The sequence below is a fragment of the Onychomys torridus genome, chromosome X (assembly GCF_903995425.1).
Source record: "Onychomys torridus chromosome X, mOncTor1.1, whole genome shotgun sequence".
Taxonomy (NCBI): domain Eukaryota; kingdom Metazoa; phylum Chordata; class Mammalia; order Rodentia; family Cricetidae; genus Onychomys; species Onychomys torridus.
In genome coordinates, this window is record NC_050466.1 from 50,457,448 (window position 1) to 50,476,770 (window position 19,323).

General features: G+C 43.4%; 1 protein-coding gene across 4 annotated transcripts; it reads left to right on the forward strand.

The window, feature by feature from the left end:
* Nucleotides 1-1,483: 1,483 nt before the first annotated feature.
* Gabrq (gamma-aminobutyric acid type A receptor subunit theta) lies at nt 1,484-18,889 on the forward strand. Of its 4 annotated transcripts, none has more exons than XM_036174553.1 (11): nt 1,484-1,624; nt 1,724-1,904; nt 3,924-4,012; nt 7,229-7,296; nt 8,736-8,956; nt 11,014-11,096; nt 11,579-11,713; nt 12,070-12,222; nt 12,715-12,971; nt 13,679-14,186; nt 15,370-18,889. In XM_036174553.1, exons 2-11 carry the CDS (start codon nt 1,756-1,758, stop codon nt 15,396-15,398), a joined length of 1,692 nt encoding a protein of 563 aa, XP_036030446.1. In that variant the 5' UTR covers nt 1,484-1,624; nt 1,724-1,755; the 3' UTR covers nt 15,399-18,889. The 4 variants fall into 4 exon arrangements, with proteins under 4 accessions (XP_036030446.1, XP_036030447.1, XP_036030444.1 ...); XM_036174554.1 differs by having other exon boundaries at nt 13,679-14,091; nt 15,370-15,431; XM_036174551.1 differs by having other exon boundaries at nt 13,679-15,434.
* The last annotated feature ends 434 nt before the right edge of the window (nt 18,890-19,323 follow it).

Sequence of the window (19,323 nt, forward strand, 5' to 3'; positions counted from 1 at the left end):
GATATAGATTATCCATACCCTTCTGGTAAGAAACAGAGAGAATCTTTGTAAGGATATATGGATGATCAGTAATGACATGACAAGACTCACAATATGAGAGCAGGCTTGGCTGAGTTGTTCTAATATGTGATCATCAATGACGTGTAAATTGCATCATTCTTTTTTTCTTTCAGGTCCATTTCCTGCAACAGTGGGGGGAAGAAGGGAGCTATTAAAAAAAAAAAAAAAAAAAAAAAGGAAGACCTGAGAGTTCTCTGCACTTTAGGAGAAGGCATGAAATTATGAAAAATGGAATATTTTGTTTCTAAAGTGCCTTTTCAAAAGGAGAGTAAAGAGTTAAATTTATTAGTGTGCAAGACATTGAGCAAACCATGAAAGTGAAGCTTTTCTGGCTCAAGGAATCTTAAGTTGTGTCAGCGGGTACTGAGGAAAAGCAAAAAGGGTGTGTTTCCATTTGCATGTGCCTAGTTAAATGAAATCCATTTTACTTCTAGACTTTTCTATGGTGTGACTTGGGAGGTGCAGTGCTAGTGAACATGACTGTACCCCTTTTGTTATCACTTGGTACAGGGGCTCTTGTGATACCTCTTTTTGAACTAGATTTGTCATGGACCCAAGCTGAGACACAGGGGATAGAGCCATTCCATAGCCTCTGAGACCCTTCTGTTCCAGGTAGGGGAAACAATAAAAGTCCCCTAACAAAAATCTCAGACTTTTTCATATCATAGCACTTGAACTCAGGCGCATTGGCACCTTCTGGTGCACATCTAAAACACAGGCTTTTTGCCTTCTTTTCCCCTTCAATAATGTCAGCCTGGATCCTAATTTCAACTCTGCATTCCCTGTCTCTGGCAATGAAAAACACCTTAGAAAGACTCCAGCTGGTGAGTACTTTCAGCTCCCTGGATTTGTTTTTCCTGAGAACTCAAAGTTGAGGAGAATAACCCTCTGGGAAATTAGGCCCCAAGAAGACAATTTCCATCCTCTGTGGTCAAAGCCTTGTCATAAGACCCCCTTGGTAAGAGATTCCATCAACCCAGTTAAAGACGAAACACATTGCATTGGGTTAAGCACATTGAGTTACTGGAGTGTCAATGATCTGTGAATAACCTCCTGATTCCCCAAAAGGGTGCAAGTGTTTCAGAGTGCATATCTAGCCATGACAGTCAAATAGGCACACTCCTTTCACTACAAGATACAAATTCTTGGACACAAAGTCCAAGAGAAACGCATCATGTCCCTTCTGCAGAGGCCCAGAGCCAGACACCCCTGCATCCAGTTTAGGCAGTAAGCCCCTCCCTCTCGCATGGCTGGACTTGGTGGCTGGTGCTGGTCCGGGGACGACTACAGAGACTTGAAGGGGCTGGTGGGGGTGGGGTGCGCAGCGCGCGCCTTTTTGTGTGGCTTCAGGCACCCGTGTGATTGGCTCAGCTGGTGCTGTCGTCGGAGTGGGCGGAGCCAGCAGCGCTCCTCCCCACTTGAGCACCCAGTTTCGGCCCTGAGTGGTAGCAGACAGAACGCAACTCCCAGCAGCTAGGCGTGCCCTGTGGACCACTGCGTTGGGGAGAACTGTTTTTCCCTGCTCTAGGCTCCAGACGGTCTCCACACTCCCTGCTCCCTTCAGGTCTCTCCTTAGTATCGTGATTCTGCAGAAAGGCTAGCGATCCCGCCGCCTTTGCCCTGTACTGACTCGCTCCCACCCTAACCCTGTCTGCTTTTCCAGCTGTCCGCTGCCATTCCCGGAGCATCGCAGCCATGGGCATCCGAGGCATGCTGCGAGCTGCCGTGCTCCTGCTGCTCATCAGGACTTGGCTTGCAGAGAGCAACGGCCCCAATCCCACCCCGAAATTCCACTTCGAGCTCTCCTCCAGCATGCCCGAAGTCATACTGGATCTCTTCAACTGGTAAGCGGCCCAGGCTAGCTGAGCACAGAAGGGACTGGGACAAGCAGAAGGTTTTGGCCTCTTGGACAGAGCTGGGTGGGTGCAGGGGACTCAGACCCCAGCTTGCCTAGGGGATGAAAGGGGTGTGGGGACAGCTATGGAATGATACTCCTAGCTTCAACCGGCCTGTTACTGCTGCATGCCTACCATTAGCCCAAGCCTTGAGACTAGGAGCACCCTCACCCCCGAGTCTACCTGGTCATCCTCAAGGACTGAAGTCCCAGGCAGCTTTTCCCAGTTGTGTTCTCTGAAGCCTGTGGGACTGGGAGGTGTACATGGGCCATTCACAAAACAGACAGGAAAGACACCTGTTTGAGTAGATTTTTAGTCTATTTGCTGAGGCAGTCGTGTGTGTGTGTGTGTGTGTGTGTGTGTGTGTGTGTGTGTTGTGTGTTGTGTGTTGTGTGTTGTGTTGTGTGTTCCTCTATCAAATACAGGAGATTAAAATGATTAACTCTGTGAAATCAGTAGCTGTAAATGGCATACCTTCTGGCTTAAAAGAGGTAAGCTTTTGTGCTCACTCCCATAAAAACATTTGAAGATTTCAGTTTTTCCTCTGTGCTTGATTTAAAGTTTGTTTAGGTCTGTAAGTATCTGAAGAGGGGATAAACCATCATCCTTGACATGTAGATCACACACACACACACACACACACACACACACACACACTCACACACACACACACAAATGTGTATTTGCCATGGCTGCAGAGCTTGAGGGCTGGCACATGGGAAATTCTTTGGACAGAAACAGGCAGGAATGTATTTCTTTAATATGGAAATAATTCATGTGCACACTTTGAAATGTTACAAAATTAAATTTTATGATTGAGGAAAATGAGGAATAATTTTAAGTGGCAAACTAGAAATAAACATGTATTCAGAAAGTGGGGGTGGTTAAGCTGGGCAGGATTCCAGCAGGCAGCCCTGCAGTGCTCCTCAACCCAACATACCAGACTGCGTCAGTGAACACATACAGGGGGTGGGGGGAGTGAAGGAGAGATGGAAGGACAGAGAAAGACACACACAAAGAGAAAAAGACAGAGACAGAAATTGCAGGAACAATGCATCAAAGATCCAAACAGTCACAGTAATAGTGATACCTTGGGCCTGTCGTCATTTAAAAGCCCTTTGGGGATTGAAAGTCTAGATAAATTCGATGAGCATCTGAGACCTCTGGAAAGGGCAGCTCTATGCAGCTGAGCTGGCTTCACTTACATGTTCTCACCTAAGAAACCTCCAGGCTGAAAGCACATGTATAGTGAGTGAGATGCCTGCTCTCGGGATGGATCTTTTTGAAGACAGCTCTAAACACCAGGAATCTGAAATGGTTTAGTTCAATGAGGGCCATAAATCTCTGTTACATGAGCAAGATATTTTCTCTCTCCCTGCCCCCACCACTCTCTTTCTGAGTCGTATGTCATATGCCAATTCTCAAGCACAAGGTTGACATAAATGGGGGCAGGGACTCAGACCAGGTAGAAGAAATGTGCCTTTGAGATAGAAAACATAAGCTCAGCTCAGGGGAGACACTTGCCAATGAGAGCTGACTTCCTGGGGCAATGAGGTACCCCTGGAAAGAGGATTATCAGCAATCAGCATCCAAAGGCTCCTCAAGGTATAGTTTTTCAGAAAATTAAAATGGTGTAGTTTTCTAAGGGTCTCATCTACCTATTTCCTCCCCCTCCTATGGTGCACTTTCCTCCCCACCCACTCACTATCCCTGCCTGGTAACAGGGATCCAGTCCTTGGTCCCTACCCCCTGGATTAAAGCTGTGAAGGGGGAGGGGAAGGGGAAAAGAGTCTGCGTCACTGCTGTGCTTCTGGCTGACTCACTGTGAGCTGGAAGGGGAAGAAGGGAGGGAGAGAGCACAGACACATATGACTAGACATGTTTGCATATGTTATGGCTTTGGCAAACCAGCCACTGGCAAATGGGCCACAAGTCAACCAGCATTTACTCATGGCTTCTCTGTTCCAGCAAAAATTGTGCAAATGAAGCTGTGGTTCAAAAGATTTTGGACAGGGTGCTATCAACATATGATGTCCGACTGAGACCGAATTTTGGAGGTAAGCTAAATCCAGACACCAGAGGCTTTTGTGTTAGTTAGAATAGAGCCAGCTCTACCCTGTAAGCCAACCAGGCTCTATACACCTCTGCTCCCCAAATCCTACCTTCTTGAGTCTGCCAATCCTTTCAAGGGAGCACCCTCAGACTCCTAATCTCAGTTCTAATGCTCTCTTCTTAGAATGTACCTCACATCTATGTACCAGCCTTTCTATGCCAGAGACTTTCTTTCCTTCCTTACTCCCTTCCAAAGGTGTTGCCACCCTTAAGTAATTCAGGGAATTCAGAATTGAGGCCATGGTCTTCTCTGCCTCTGTCACCTAACCCACCTAGGCCTGGGACCCTTCTATAATACCCTGCTTTCCCAAGTCTTCAGCTCCCACCAAATTCAGTCCACCCAGCATACTGTACTGCATATGTTGTTCATAAAACTCAGATTGATGGCCACTAACAAATAAAGTTCCAACAGCACAGAGATGAGAAGTGACAAGGAAACACACACACACACACACACACACACACACACACACACCCCTCCAAGAAACCGATGGGCACTTTCTAGATTCTGCTTATCCTGAACCACATAGAGCTTTAAGTGGTAGATAGCCCACCAGGAACACACACAATAGGAGTACCATTCAGTGACAAAGGGGACACCTAAGAAACCCAAACCAAGGACAGACAAAAGAAAAAGTGCTTTAAATTGGGGTTAGTTAATTTTCAGCTCAAAGATAGCAGAAGGAACTACAACACAGGACAGCTTACTGTAGGATGGGACATAGTCTAATGAATAGTCACCACTAATGACTCATATTTGTGCTCATACGTAACTGTCTTCTAAAAATACTGTGCCACCTTGAAAACCAAGGAGATTTCCCTTGGCCCTAAATTTAAGGGGTGAGATTATTAGCTTGTACATCCCTTTCCTCTACTACACAAGGGCAGAAGACACAGGCAAGGAGCTCCAAGGTCAGTATGCATGGGAAACTGGGTTAAAAAAAGAAGGCACATAATACTTTTATGCTACTGAGGCCACAGTGGTGGTACCTTTTCCATGTGGATACTCGAGGGAAGGGGGAATACAGAAATTGAGGTGGTAAAGTACAGTTAATACCCCTTACATGGTACTAGCTTTGAATCATTTGTGCCAAGCCCCAGAGGATGTCAGGGAAATTGATATTTATTTATTTATTTGTTGCCTCTTTCCCACTCTGATGTTTGTCAGCAAAGGCCAAACAATAGTCATCTGCATGCAGTGAGCACACACTCCCCACTGTTTCAGGCTCGGGCACCCTTCTGGCAGCATCAAGGACTAAAAGAAGGGAACAGAGACAAAAGTGCATCTCTGGGTTTTAGCCAGCATAGTTAGTTCACAGTAGGCTTGAGGCCCTTCTCCACCATCTTCATGTTATACCAAGTATTATGACCATGCCAGGCTGGAGCATCTAATAAAATATGGGCCCCTGCATTGATTTTGTCAAACAGATGGAGGCAGTAGAGAGAGAACACAAAGAGAACTTAAGACCACCTGAAGGGAACACTATAGGCTATAAGGCTGGGACTATTACATGGGAGAAATATGGTAGAAGACCCATTGATGAGACTGACATGCTGGAGCACTCAGGGTTTAGGGAACCCAGGGCTCCCAGTAGACAGAGTCTCCTCTATATTTAAGATGGAATATAGTTTTAGGGCTTAATCTTCACACATAAGAATGGTTCTCTCTCTCTCTCTCTCTCTCTCTCTCTCTCTCTCTCTCTCTCTCTCTCTCTCACACACACACACACACACACACACACACACACAGGAGCATGTCACAGACATCCAACATGGTACAGTAAAGGGAGGCATAGGACATTTTTGCCATGGGCTACCTTAGCTGGCTTGTAAGGTGCCCCCACTTTAGGTAGAGAAATCAGAACAATGTCCCTTTCCTCTGGTTGTGTCCCTGTGCCAGATCATGGTTTGGCAAGGAGAATGAATATACACTGCATTTCAGTACACACTTCCTCTTAAACTAAGAGCCCTTTGGCAGGCTTCTGTGCTGTCCCTTTAGCTCCACAGTATTCCACATATGAAATGACATCATTTGGTTGGTCTAGAGAAGCCTGACCTTGGAGGAAAGGCCTAGTAGTCAGGTCTTGGAGAAAGGGGCTGGAATGTAGGCCTCTCTGAGGTTTTCTGACGCTTGTTGCCTATTAACACAGCTGCCATCTGCTAAAAGTATGGAGAGAGCAGCCTGAAAGGCAGCAAACACAATGTTTCTAGAAAGCTCTTTGCTGGAAGTTGATTACAATAGTAAATTGTATTTCTCCACACTACCAACAGCTTACTATTTTTATAACAATGGACACTGCAAATACACAGGGCTAAGGGGAAAAATTAGAAAGCAGAACATATCCAATTTCCTGTGGACAACAAACAGGGACTGTACTTGTGAATTAAACAAAATGCTTCTAAGTAAGTTATTGGTTAAAGGAGAAACTAGAAAATATTTCAGCCGGGTGGTGGTGGCACACACCTTTAATCCCAGCACCTCAGGAGGATCTCTGTGAGTTTGAGGCCAGCCTGGTCTACAGAGTAAGTTCCAGGAAAGGCACCAAAAACTACACAGAGAAACCCTATCTCAGAAAAAAAAACAAAATTATACACTTAGTCACACTTGTACATTAATCAAATCACCATCACAGAGTATTCATTCACATGAATACATTCATGAATTCATTCACATAGACATACACAAGCATGGACACACTCACTAAGATTCACACATTAAGACATGCAAACATGACCTAAACTCATATATTACACATACACATATAAATGGACACGGACACACACACACACACACACACACACACACACACACACACACACACATACACACACACACACACACATGAGCAAAATACTTGATCATGAAAAAGCATACAGAAATAATCACAAAAATTTATTTTCCTTTTGTGTTATCCTTATACCTTCCTTTCATCATAGCATGAGCCAGGCCTTGCTCTAAGCACTTGACCTTCATTAACTATGATAGTATTATCCCCATTTAACCTACAAGGAAGCTCGGGGTCAGAGAGGTTAGGTGACTTAGTCAAAATCGCACAAGAAGCAAACATCAAAACTAGTTTTAGCCTAGACAACTGAGTCTTAAGTATATACTTTTAACCTTTATCCAAATTTTCATGTGATTGTATCTTCCTGTATTGTAGGTGCCCCTGTGCCTGTGTCAGTATCTATCTATGTCTCCAGTATTGAACAGATCTCAGAAATAAATATGGTAAGTCTATAGGTTCTAATCATGGTGCTGGAGATAAGGGACATGCATAGTCATAAGCCAGCTCTAATTGTTCTGACCTGTGACAGAACTCACAGGACAGCCCTCTGGAACAGAAAAAAAATCAATTGAAGGCCATTACAGCATACCCGAACATTCAGTTACATGTAGATTATCAACTCAAAAAAAAAAATCTTTGGAGCTTTTAAAACTTTTAATAGCATACTGTCTTTGTACTGCAGGGTAGGTAAGGAGTTATTTCACAAGACACAAATTACAAATCATAAAAATAAATACTGGTATTTGATGTTGGCTATAGGCAGTTCTATACAGCCAAAACTTCTGAAACTTCAGTTTTACAAAACAAAGCCACTGTGATGAGTGAAAAGGTAATTCAGAGTAGATGGAGATCTTTGCAACACAGAGAGCTGGTATTCAAAATATATATAATGCCTGAGGATTGATAAGAATATTTTAAAGCAATCAAAAATGAATGAGAACTGTACTTTTGTAAAGATAACTAAGTAGTGGATGAACATAAGAGAAAATGTTTAACCTTGTTTGTAATCAACAAAATGAACTCACAGTGAAAGCCCACTATGTACATATCAGATTGCCCAAAACGAGAGTCAGATGCTACCGACGTTGGTGAGGTGGAAGCACTGCTAACCCTCACCTGTTCTCAACGTTTACAGGGACACAAATAGCCACTTTCACTTTTCCATTATTATTTTTTCCTGGTTTAGGCATATATGGTGCTTTTTTACATGGTTATATACATTGTGTATTCACACGTGGAAATATTCTCCAGGAATACAAGAGATCAAATTATAGTTATACACAGCAACTTTTTTTTAACCTTTCTAGAGCTTTATTGAGAGAGAGAGGGAGGAAGAGAGAGACAGAGAGAGACAGACAGAGAGACAGACAGAGAGACAGAGAGAAAGAGAGACCACGCAGAGGGAAGGGAGTGGAAGGAGAGCTCTACACAGCAACTTTAATGGGCCTCACAAATACAATATTGAGGGAGTTCGGGGACAGGTTACAGACATACAGTTTGGTTCTGATTAGATAAGATTCCAAAAAGAAGTCCAAATAAGCAGTGTTTCTCAAAATATACATGGAGACAATGAAACTCTAACCTGAAGCATGGGTAACAGTGTCATAAAAATCTTGAATAATGAATGTTCCCTGCTGGTTGTGGGAAATGTGCTCTAAAAAGGACACATTTTGGAACTTGAAAGTTATTGGTCACGTTCTGTTTCTTAACCTAGGTATTAATTATAGAAGCTTCATTTTGCTGTTCTTTCTTAAACATGTTTATGTTTTATGTACCTGTGTGTATGATGTGTTTCACATGGTAGTATATATGTATATGTGTACATATAATACAGAAGACAGAGCACTAGACAACCTGACAACTGTCATTTATCTCTCCCCAGGACTATACAATCACGATGTTTTTGCATCAGACCTGGAAGGACACGCGCTTAGCATACTATGAGACCAACCTTAACCTGACTCTGGACTATCATATGCATGAGAAGCTGTGGGTCCCTGACTGCTACTTTGTGAATAGCAAAAATGCCTTTGTGCATGATGTAACTGTGGAGAATCGTGTGTTTCAGCTTCACCCAGATGGAACAGTGAGATACGGCATCCGGTGAGTTCATGTAAGAGTCTTAGGCTGTCCCAGCAAGCTTCCTTTTTTCCTACTGTGTATTCCACAATACATTAGAAGGAATATACAGAAGAGATCCCTGTTTTCCAGATTTGCCTTGTGTGTACATATACTTTCGAAACTTTACACAGGCATCCTATCCTGCCCTGTCCCCCCACCTTGGCTTCTACTATTCCTGTCTACAGTGGCCCTTTCTCTCTTTCTGTCAGTCAAAATTTTGCACACTTTCCAATCCCTGATGCAAATGTCTCCATCTTCAAGAAATCCTCAGAAATTCTCATGGCTGAATACTAAATTGGTAAAAAGCATGAGGTCCCAGTTTAGTTTAGATGCTGTAGCCAACTTCTGCCCTTTCAGATGTGACCTATAATGGGAGTTTATATTAAGGAATCTGAGCACACTGGGAACAGTGTTACTTTATTTTGTGGACAATAAGGAAAGGAATTTACAATGTCACCTAACATTTGTGAAAGAAAATACTGTTTTTATTAATTTGTATGTATTATCATATAGATTTTTAAAAAAGAAATCTTGATTCCCTGGACCAAAAGACCTCTTCCTCCATTTTTCCTTGTGTGTGCTGTGTTCTTTATTCCCCATGCCATGAGGCAGGGAGACTGATGAATGCTGAAGCCTTTGCAGTGAAGAAGGTGCTCCATCCACCTCTCCCCACTTCCTTATGTTTGCACCATGCAGAGTGTTAGGAGAAGTGGGGGGGGTAGTACTATAAGAGGGCTAGGGTGGGGCTTCTGAGCCCCTGCTCTCTTTCCACACAGACCACATGCATATTGGTAGTCTCCACTGATCTATTTGGAATAGAGCAATCTCCAAAGCTGACTTCACAGTTTCAGCTGAAACAGATTGTCAGTGAAGGCAAGCTGAAAGGTCATGTTGGTGGTAGCTACCATGGTTTGTTTGACAGGTTGTTACAGGTCTAATAATTGGGTTTCTCTTACTCTGAAGTGTTCTCTCCCCATTCCTTCCTTCCTTCTTCATCCACATCCCCATGGAGTCATTGAATGCCAATGCTTACCTAAAACTGCTCAATAATCACTTTAGTTTAAGGTAAAGGAGGCATTGGCTGATGAATGTAATGTACTTGGGAAATTCATTTTTTTAGAAAATAGAAGTACACACATATATGCATACTACCCACTACACAATCCCAATGCTTACCTAAAACTGATCACTCTTGTTTAAAGTAAAAGAGGCATTGACTGATGATGAATAATACTTGGGAAATTCATTTTATTTAAATAAAGAGGGAAGTACACATACATACTAACCACTACCCAGTCCCCAAAATGAAATTCCTACAAGAATTGACAGGGACTAAGCTAAGTCAGCAGATGGGAAGGGAAGAAAAAGAAATGGGACAAATATGAAGCAGTTAAGAACTTTTTTCATTACATCATATTCAAACCCAAGTCACCTCCCTGGCTCTTCCAAGGCCATTTTCTCAGATTCCTCTCCTGGATGCACAGCATATCAACTTGATGCTTCTTTTGGCTGTATCTACTGCCAGCACTGTCTGGAACCTCCATGGATAGGCATTTTGTGCCCACTGACATCTTTCTAGCTCTTGGTGCCACATAGGCCCTCACCACTGACATGGATGTAGATGTGGTCAGAGGTGGGCCTGGGTTACTGCCCACATCTATACTTGCACACCACATGCCTGCCTTCCTCAGTGGCTCTGCAGCCTCCGCACATTACGCATAGCATACAGTGTTCTCTCAACAGCCTTGCTGATACTTTAACAAGCACAAGTCTTTCTGTCTCTGTATTGTTTCTTCAAGGGCCTTTCCCATTCTAATATTCTGTGGTTTTTCTGACATGGCATATATCTACTCTTTGTTTTTGCTCTGCAAAATCTTGTAATTCCTTGTCAAATTCCAATTTTCTCTCTCTTTCTCCCCCTTGCCCCAATTCCATACACATGGGTCAATCCTCCACCTAACTCTTGCCTCCCAACCCTGCAGAATCCTTAGGAATAAACTTGAATCATTTTTTCCCTTCCTTTTTGTTTTCTTTGTCAGGCTTACCACAACAGCAGACTGTTCCCTGGATCTGCAAAAATTCCCTATGGACAAGCAAGCCTGCAAGCTGGAGGTGGAGAGCTGTATGTATTTCTCCTATGGACCCTTCATCCCTGAGTGGAGCTGCTATAGTCAGGAAAGCACAAGTGGAGTTGAAACCGAGAGAAATAGCCCAGCTCCTGTGCTCTCCACTCCCGTGTCTCTTCCCAAACATGTACACAAGCAGTAGATAAATGAAAGACGAATGGTGGCTACACATGAATTGACCAATAGCTATATATCTATGGCATTTGGGAGTGGGTGGCCTCTATGGTATAGGTAATTCAACTGAAAAACTATACATACTCATGGGTAAAAGTTCATAGCATCTTTTTGCTACACATTCCTTCCTGCCTAAAAAACTTTCAAATGGGAGTCCTGTCTTTGCAAGTATTCAGAATCCCCATGCTCAGACTCAAAAAACCACAAAGTAGCCCCCCAAATTCTAAGTGCCACCCATGCTTTGGTTTTCACAGACTGCTTGTAATAAAATCTGCCCAGATTAACTCTTTGTTTCACCTCCTAGATGGCTATACCGTCGAAGACATTGTGTTATCCTGGGAAGATGAGAATGCCATCCACATTACTGATGAGCTGCACATCCCTCAGTTTACCTACCTGGGGAGGACAATTACTAGCAAGGAGGTGTATTTCTACACAGGTGGGCCAGACCTACTCTTTCTCTGCTGTTTCTTGTCCCTTTTATACCACTACACAGGCTTGTAGTTGGCTCCCTCCTTTCCCATTCCTTTGGTTCTAAACACATCTTTCTCCCCTATTGATAAAGCCCTGGTGGCTAATGGCTAACCCCTACAGATGGAGAATAAGTATGGAAGGCTTGGGCAGGTTGACAACACTCTACAACTGGAAATGATTCCTGCTCCTCACAGGGCTGGCCTCTCACTCTCCATCTGTTTGCAGCCTAAAATTGTCTCATGTGGAATGAGTGAGGCAGGAGAGGGGTTAGAGCTGACTTGATGCGCCACGTGGGCCTGACACCACTGTGTGTTCTTACAGGCTCCTACATGCGCCTGATAGTGAAGTTCCAGGTTCAAAGAGAAGTCCACACTTACCTTGTGCAGGTCTATTGGCCCACAGTCCTCACCACCATTCTCTCCTGGATATCATTTTGGATGAACTATGATTCCTCTGCTGCCAGGGTGACAATTGGTAAGTCTTCTCTATCACCTCTCAAGAGGAAACTTGAGTCATTTTGCTTAGAAAAAAGTACAGGCAGAACTGGGAAGACCTTGAACTTCAGGTCTAAGTTTGGGGGAGGCAAGAAATGTTTTAAGCATGGAAGAGCCTAGGATATTGGGCTTCTTGTTTTGTTTTTGCCTTCTGTGGGGCAAATTGCTCTATCTTTTCCTTTAGGAGCACAAATACAGCTATATGTGTGATATTTTAGGGTTTAGAAAACCTCTTCAGGTATTTAAAGAAGAACTATATGGAACTGGAGATATAAAGTATTTAAACCATGATTAAGAGTTTGAACTCGATCCAGAACAATCAACCAGGTGAAGCATAGGGAGAAGAAACTAGGAGAGGACATGGGAAAAGGCTCTACCCCAGAGGTGGCCTCTGCTCACCTCCTTTGGGGTATAGACTTGCTAAATACTGCAGCTATCAAGGGAGACTAAACCTGTACTGTGTTGTCCATAGGCCTAACTTCTATTCTTGTCCTGACCACCATCGACTCACATATGCGAGATAAACTCCCCCATATTTCCTGTATCAAAGCCATTGACATCTACATCCTTGTGTGCCTGTTCTTCGTGTTCCTGTCCCTGCTGGAGTATGTCTACATCAACTATCTTTTCTTCAGCCAAGGACCTCAGCACAATCGCAGGAGATGCAAGAAACCCAGGAGAGTTGTTGCCCGATACCGCTACCAAGAAGTGGTGGTGGGAAATGTGCAGGTTTGACATTTTGACTGACAGCCAGCTTTCCCTGAGCACCTCCTCAGCCTAGGCTTAGCACTTGACCCTTTTACATTTCATAGTTGCTATAATCCTCATACATTACTTGTATGATTTGTATATGACAGACATGCCCACACTCATTCATTGATGATCATTATTTGATATCATAAGACAAGAGAAGTCAGAACTTGATTTCACTAGATCTTTGAGCCAAATTTTCTCCATTTTATGGGCTTCTAGAGCAAGTGATGAAGCCAAAAGGAAAGGTGAGACCCAGGGAGACAGACACCAGAGAAGTTGGCCTTCAAACTTTTCCTTCCCTGGCTCTTCAAATACCTGAGAACATACTGGGCCTTTTGCTTTGGGATATACATGAATGCCCAGCAACACCACTCCTTTGCAGAAAGCCCAGCCTCACCCTACCTGAGAAGCCTACATATAACACATGGCACTTCTGAGATTACAACTGCCCCCAAGAGAGACAGTTGCTTTGCTGCAGCTATGACATTCTCTGCATACTAAAACAACTTCCTGGTCCAGTTTCTCAACCCCTATGAGCACATCAGAGAGCCCAACAGGTTATCAAAGACATCAACAGCAGCATTGAAAGCACTAAGCAGGAAAGTTCCCTCATTTTTCTCTTCCCTCATTCATGCCCACTAATTAATATGAAACTGATCAGCTTATCCATTATCTCCTCCAAGGATGGCCTGATTAATGTGGAAGACAGAGTGGAAGACAGAGCTGATCCTCTTCCTGACAGCCCCATGCAGGCTCATCTGGCAAGTCTGGAAAGTCTTGGGTCCTTGGTGTTCACTTCAGAGCAGGCCCAGCTGGCTACCTCGGAAAGCCTGAGCCCACTCTATTCCACCTCAAGCCAGGCCCAATTGGCCACTGGAGAAAGCCTGAGTGATCTGCCCTCCACCTCTCAGCAAATAGTGCATGATTGTACCATTCACTTTCATGGCTTCCTCTCTAATGACAGTATTATCCCCATCAAAATCCACAACCATTCTGAGGCCCATGGTGATGAAGACTCTGAAGAGAGCCTAAGCTCTGAAAGCCATGGCCATGACAGCAGCCCCAGTGGAAGGCTCATGTTCCACAGTGGCCAGAGGTGTGTGCAAGAAGCAAGTTGGGACCTTGATAAGATTGAGAGCTTACAGGATGACATCAGTATCAAGAGCAGCTGGCTTGGCCTTGATGAACTATGTAAGGGGGATGCTGACAATAGCTGGAGCCTTACTGATGAGGAGCTCATGGCCTGTGACCAAGAGAAGGACCATAGCTCAGAGCCTGGGGAGAGTTGCTCCTCAAGCCCTGGGTGCTCATTCAATGAAGGGTTTTCTTTCCAGATCTTTAACCCTGACCGGGTCCCTAAGGTTGATAGGTGGTCCCGTTTCCTCTTCCCTCTTTCCTTTGGGTTGTTCAATGTGGTTTACTGGTTGTACCACATCTATTAGTTTCCCATACCCTGTAGCAGCAGAGATACTATGATGTGTTTCCTTCATAGTTCCTTCAGTTTTGTTTTTCCCTCTTTGTTCATTTTATTTGGCAGTTATTAGGGCAATCAAATCTGTTGGGCCCTTTTCTTTATTATGAGGTACGGAGGAGATGGAGAGAACATATAGCCAGAGAATAAGGGATTGAGGAAGACATGAAGATAAATTGCACATTATTTTCCTCCTGCTAGAAGACTCTTACCTTTCAAACACTTTGAACAGCCATCAGTCTAGAAATGCCTTCAGAAGTGTTGAAAGGACAGAGAAAAGCCAGGCTGAGAAATGAGGAGAATCTGAGCCTGGTTCACAAGCATTCCTGGGAGCTTTCCTTTTAGTCCCCTTAAGGTGTTGAAATTACTTTTGCATCACTTTTTTTCTTCCTCCTGAGTGTCATGCACCTTGTCCACCTGCTAAAAAGGGCTTTGGGAGAAGTCAAGAAGTCAAGCTAAGTTGTTGGCCTTGGGTATGCAGAAGAGCTCTAGCCATGGCTTGAATATTCTGACAAAAGGAAAGTTGGGAAACATTTATAAGTGCCTTGTACTTTGGGTGTGCAGTTGTGGTACAGGAGTGAGAGGGGAAGGTGGAAGGGACTGCAAGGGCGAAGGGGGTGATGTCAGGCTGGAATTTGTACATGTTCAGATGTTCCATTTAAAATTATTAGACCTTTTCTTGCCTGTATTTCTGCTTCACATTGCCTGACAGTAGAAACTCAGTACTTCTGTTCAGGTAGGAGTTAGCTTTCTAATGAATGCTGAGTTGATTACTAGTTACAGTAGAAGCACTTGGTGAGTAAGCACTAGTTGAGAAAGTTCAGACTTGCTATTTTGCCATCAGTCAATAGCATATGGACAACTACTGTGAATCTATATACTAAATCCTTTTTGTTTGTCTAGTGCATAGTAAGTGTCAACGAGCTCCCTGACCCATCACATCGTTGGATCCTCACAGGAGCCCTGTGAGCCACGAAAGACAAAGCACCTTGTCCCCAGTGTTCCAAGGAAAAAGTGGAGTTTGTGTGCCATGCTTATGGATACCTATTCTTTCTCCTTATCTACCTAACTCTCAACTGATGCACTCCCCTTCTGCCTCTTCCCTTTTGCTCAAAGGAACATCCCTACAGAATCTACCTGTCGGGCTGCCAAGCAAGAGGCTACTGAGCAGCCACTGAGCATGAACTGAGCAGATGGAGAATATGGCCCTGTCCACTCAACAGGGCTCCTGATGACAGTATGATGAGTCTGCGCACCAACCTGCCAGGAAGCACCAGCTCATTGATGGAGGTCATGAGAGAGCTTTTCCTAGCATTCAATCTATTTCCCCCCTTATAGACAGCCTCTCCTTCAGCCCTATACCCCACTGCCCACCTACCTCTTTATACTTCAGTGTTTATATATTTCTGTGTATCCCTGGGGATGAGTGCGCATGCATCCAAGTAGATCTATGTGCCATACAACCATTTGAGAAGCTGAATAGCACTACAGTAGTGTAAATCTATGTTAGTATGTATGAATGCATATCTGTACTGTGTGGATGAATAATTTAAATGTATACATCTCTATTACAGTGTCAGTTGTATACATGTGTACCTATATTAACACAGGTGAATGCTTTCTGTGTACATTTCTAGAAAGTATATGTCTATATACCTGTGTTGGTCAAATTTAGTTTGTGTTAAAGGACATACATCAAAAACCCTATGTATTCCCTGTTGGAGGTTCTTTTGGAAACATCAGGACTCTAGTGACCTGTTTTGACACAGTGGGGAGAGTCTTGTTTAGCTGAACTAACTGTTTCTTTCTAGTTCTAGGGAGCCAGGGAGTAGGGTCTATTGGTTTCTATCAACTCCTCATTCTTCTGCCACCCATCTCTGCTGTGTCCTAGGTAGAAGACCCAGAGGAAGTGAACATAGTCCTAAGAAGAGGTAATGTTAGTGCCTTGTGGCTAGAGAGTAATTGGTCCATGGGATAAACTTGGAGTGCTGAACATTTTGCTTGATGCTGAAAGGTGCCAAAAGATGAACTGGGAATAGAAATAAGGTGTGGACAATGGGGTAGGGATTCAGAGACTTGGAGAAAAGGTTATTTATAATTTAAAATTCATTCCATTACCCTACTCACTATGTGAGCCTGACACAGATGAGGATTGGTTGCAGCTACAGAGAAGCATGCAGTGAAAGGATGTGCCCAGAATGTTGGGTACCAACAGCTGCATTCTAAGAACCAAAGGTGCCTGAGATGTCTGTGGACAAGGACTGTGGTGGTGGGCCTATTGGAGAAGTATATTTGTAGCTTATCCTAGGGCAGTTGTTGGCTGTTTGAATAGGCCCCAAACTCTACCTTGAATTTGAAATTTGAACACTACTGACTTTAGCTCAATTCAAGGAAAGATTCAGAGAAGTGAAAGTGGAAAGAAGCCCAGGTACTGACTAGATGGTCGCAGTGTATTGCCCTTCTCTTCTCCACACATAGATGCATTCCAGACTCACATGCAGCCACACACACCCATGCCATCACACATGCATGCATACATATCAGGAGTACCCACATTTCTAGTTATACTCACAGGCATAGCCAGACATACACACTCACAAATAGAGATGTATATACTCACACATACTTTTAAGACAACTCAAAACAAGGAAGTTACTACCCAAATGTCTAAGATTGCCTCTTTTGTTTTGGGAAGCCAGCACAAAGAGATCCAGATTAAAGGGACAACAGAGAGCTCTCATCTGGAATCTGCACATTCATTGGCTGTGTTCTAGGATTAGGAGCCCTACAATCTTGAAGTGTTGAACATATCATTAGAGTAAAGTTACAAAAAGGAATTGGAGTAGTGGGAACAAAGGGGCAGCAGAGGAAGGGCAGAGAGGCCAGATGTAAATATCCATATAGCTAGATATATCATACCCTTAAAAGACTATTTTGCCCTAATGTGCTGCAACAAAAGCAGTTAAATTCTACTGTGATTCATACCCCGTGAGGTTAAGTGTTAAAGTGCTGTGGAGATTTGGCAATGACAACTTTTCAGGAACTTGAATCTTCTGGTTTTTCCATGTCTGTGGTCTCTCTTACTTAAAAGTTTCCAGATCTCCCCTTGTGTTCTGTGTGTGGTCTATTGTCCATTGTCAAGCCTGATTCTAGCTGTTCCTAGTCCTCTTCCCGTGCAGGCATACCCTCTCTATCTGGCTGCCTATGTCCTTTTCCCAATGTCCCCCAACACCAAGCAATTGCTGAAGCACAGAGGACCTGCTCCTGGAGTTCAGCCAGTCCAAGAGCTTGGACAGACAGAAGAGCCTTACTGGATCTGGGATGGAGCAACCCCACTTTACTACTCTCCTGTCTTGCCCTCCCCTTACCTTTTACTCTAGAATCCCTAACCAAGCAGGACACTAGCTGTCTGTCTTTCCAAATCGTCATTTTGTTGAAGAAATGTGTGATGCATTTCCTGCCCAGTTTGATTTGCACTGTGAGGTGTCTGCAGAAAGAATAATATGTTGGGTCTTAATGGAGTTCATCCAATGTATTCTTAAATTTGTGTCATCCTCAATAGTTGCAAGGCTGCAAACTCTTGGCATACTTAGAAGGAAGTTTTGCTGAGATTGTGACCATTCCTAATGAGGGTTCCTTATGTATATACAGTATACACCTTAAGCTATTAACTACTGAATGCATTCACTAAGCACTCCATCTGCATGACCCTATGGTAGTAAGAAGGAACTTTCTAGCTACTCCACAACCCAATATCCAATGTTATTGTAACTGTCCTACCAAAAGTGAAGTACATTCATGTTTGTTGTATAATATCCTGTGATTAATATGAAATCTACATTATCAGTGTTGGGCTTTCAAGGGAGGGGAAAAATTAAAGTATCTCTCTGATATACTTAAATTATGAAATATGGCAACTGGTCAGGGTCATCATGTGGAAGTGTGTCAGAATTTGCACCCACCATCATGCCAGACTGTATCCCTGGGATCAGTATTTATCAGCAAAGGTACAGGTATCAGAATTTTGCACAGTACTATAGTAGATGACTTTAGATGACACCAGATGATTCTTCCAATGGCAACTAAGTTAATAACATTCTAGAAGCAGATGAACTATGGTGAAGTCACATACATAAAGATCTTCAGCAGTGGTATTGGGCCAAGACAGTGAAAAGCAATAAAGAGAATGAATAATAGCTGAGTGGCCTGGGTGGTCTGACCTGCAAGGGTCATAGAGTAGCAGAGCTTCACTAGAATACTGGGTACACACACTGAGCTCATTAATCGACATTCATGTAAGAAAAAGACCTTAACAAGTCCTGATTTCAAGAAAGTGAAACATGAAGAAGCATAATCTTATGCTTCTGAAAAATATACAGAAATAAATAAAAACATGTAAGTAGCAATAAGCAAAATAAAGATCTATAATAGCAAATACAATGGTTGGTCAGTGTTTCCTCTGTATTAGATTTTTCAGGTGCTACATGGAACACTAATCAGGGTCTGAAAGCCTCTGGCTTGCATTATTCTTCGTGGTTTTCAAGAAGAAGGGAGTTAGCAACATTGTCATTGAATAATTCAGTTTTGCACAAAGCATTCATAGTCATTGGAACCAAAAGTTTTAAGACATAGCAATTCATTATGGTACCAAAATATGAGGTAGACATTTAGTCCCACTCTGTGTAGGGGAGAAAGCAAGATAAGTGTTGTTTATAAAATACAAAATATTTTTGTTTTCATCTCTACAAAAGTAGATGTGCAGAGCAGGGAGCAAGAAAGTAGCAGGGCCTGGTGGCACAGGAAAGCTGGCCCTGCCCTTCACAGGAGAGTTGGCCAGGGTGGCTTGGGCTTGGAAGA

What these genes read in the sequence shown, in the direction of transcription:
- Gabrq (XM_036174552.1), top strand. Translation starts at nt 1,756, where the DNA reads ATGGGCATCCGAGGCATGCTGCGAGCTGCCGTGCTCCTGCTGCTCATC. An exon ending in ACAGTGAGATACGGCATCCG is followed by an intron (nt 8,957 to 11,013) that starts GTGAGTTCATGT and finishes TTTCTTTGTCAG; the next exon opens with GCTTACCACAACAGCAGACT. An exon ending in GGAGGTGTATTTCTACACAG is followed by an intron (nt 11,714 to 12,069) that starts GTGGGCCAGACC and finishes GTGTTCTTACAG; the next exon opens with GCTCCTACATGCGCCTGATA.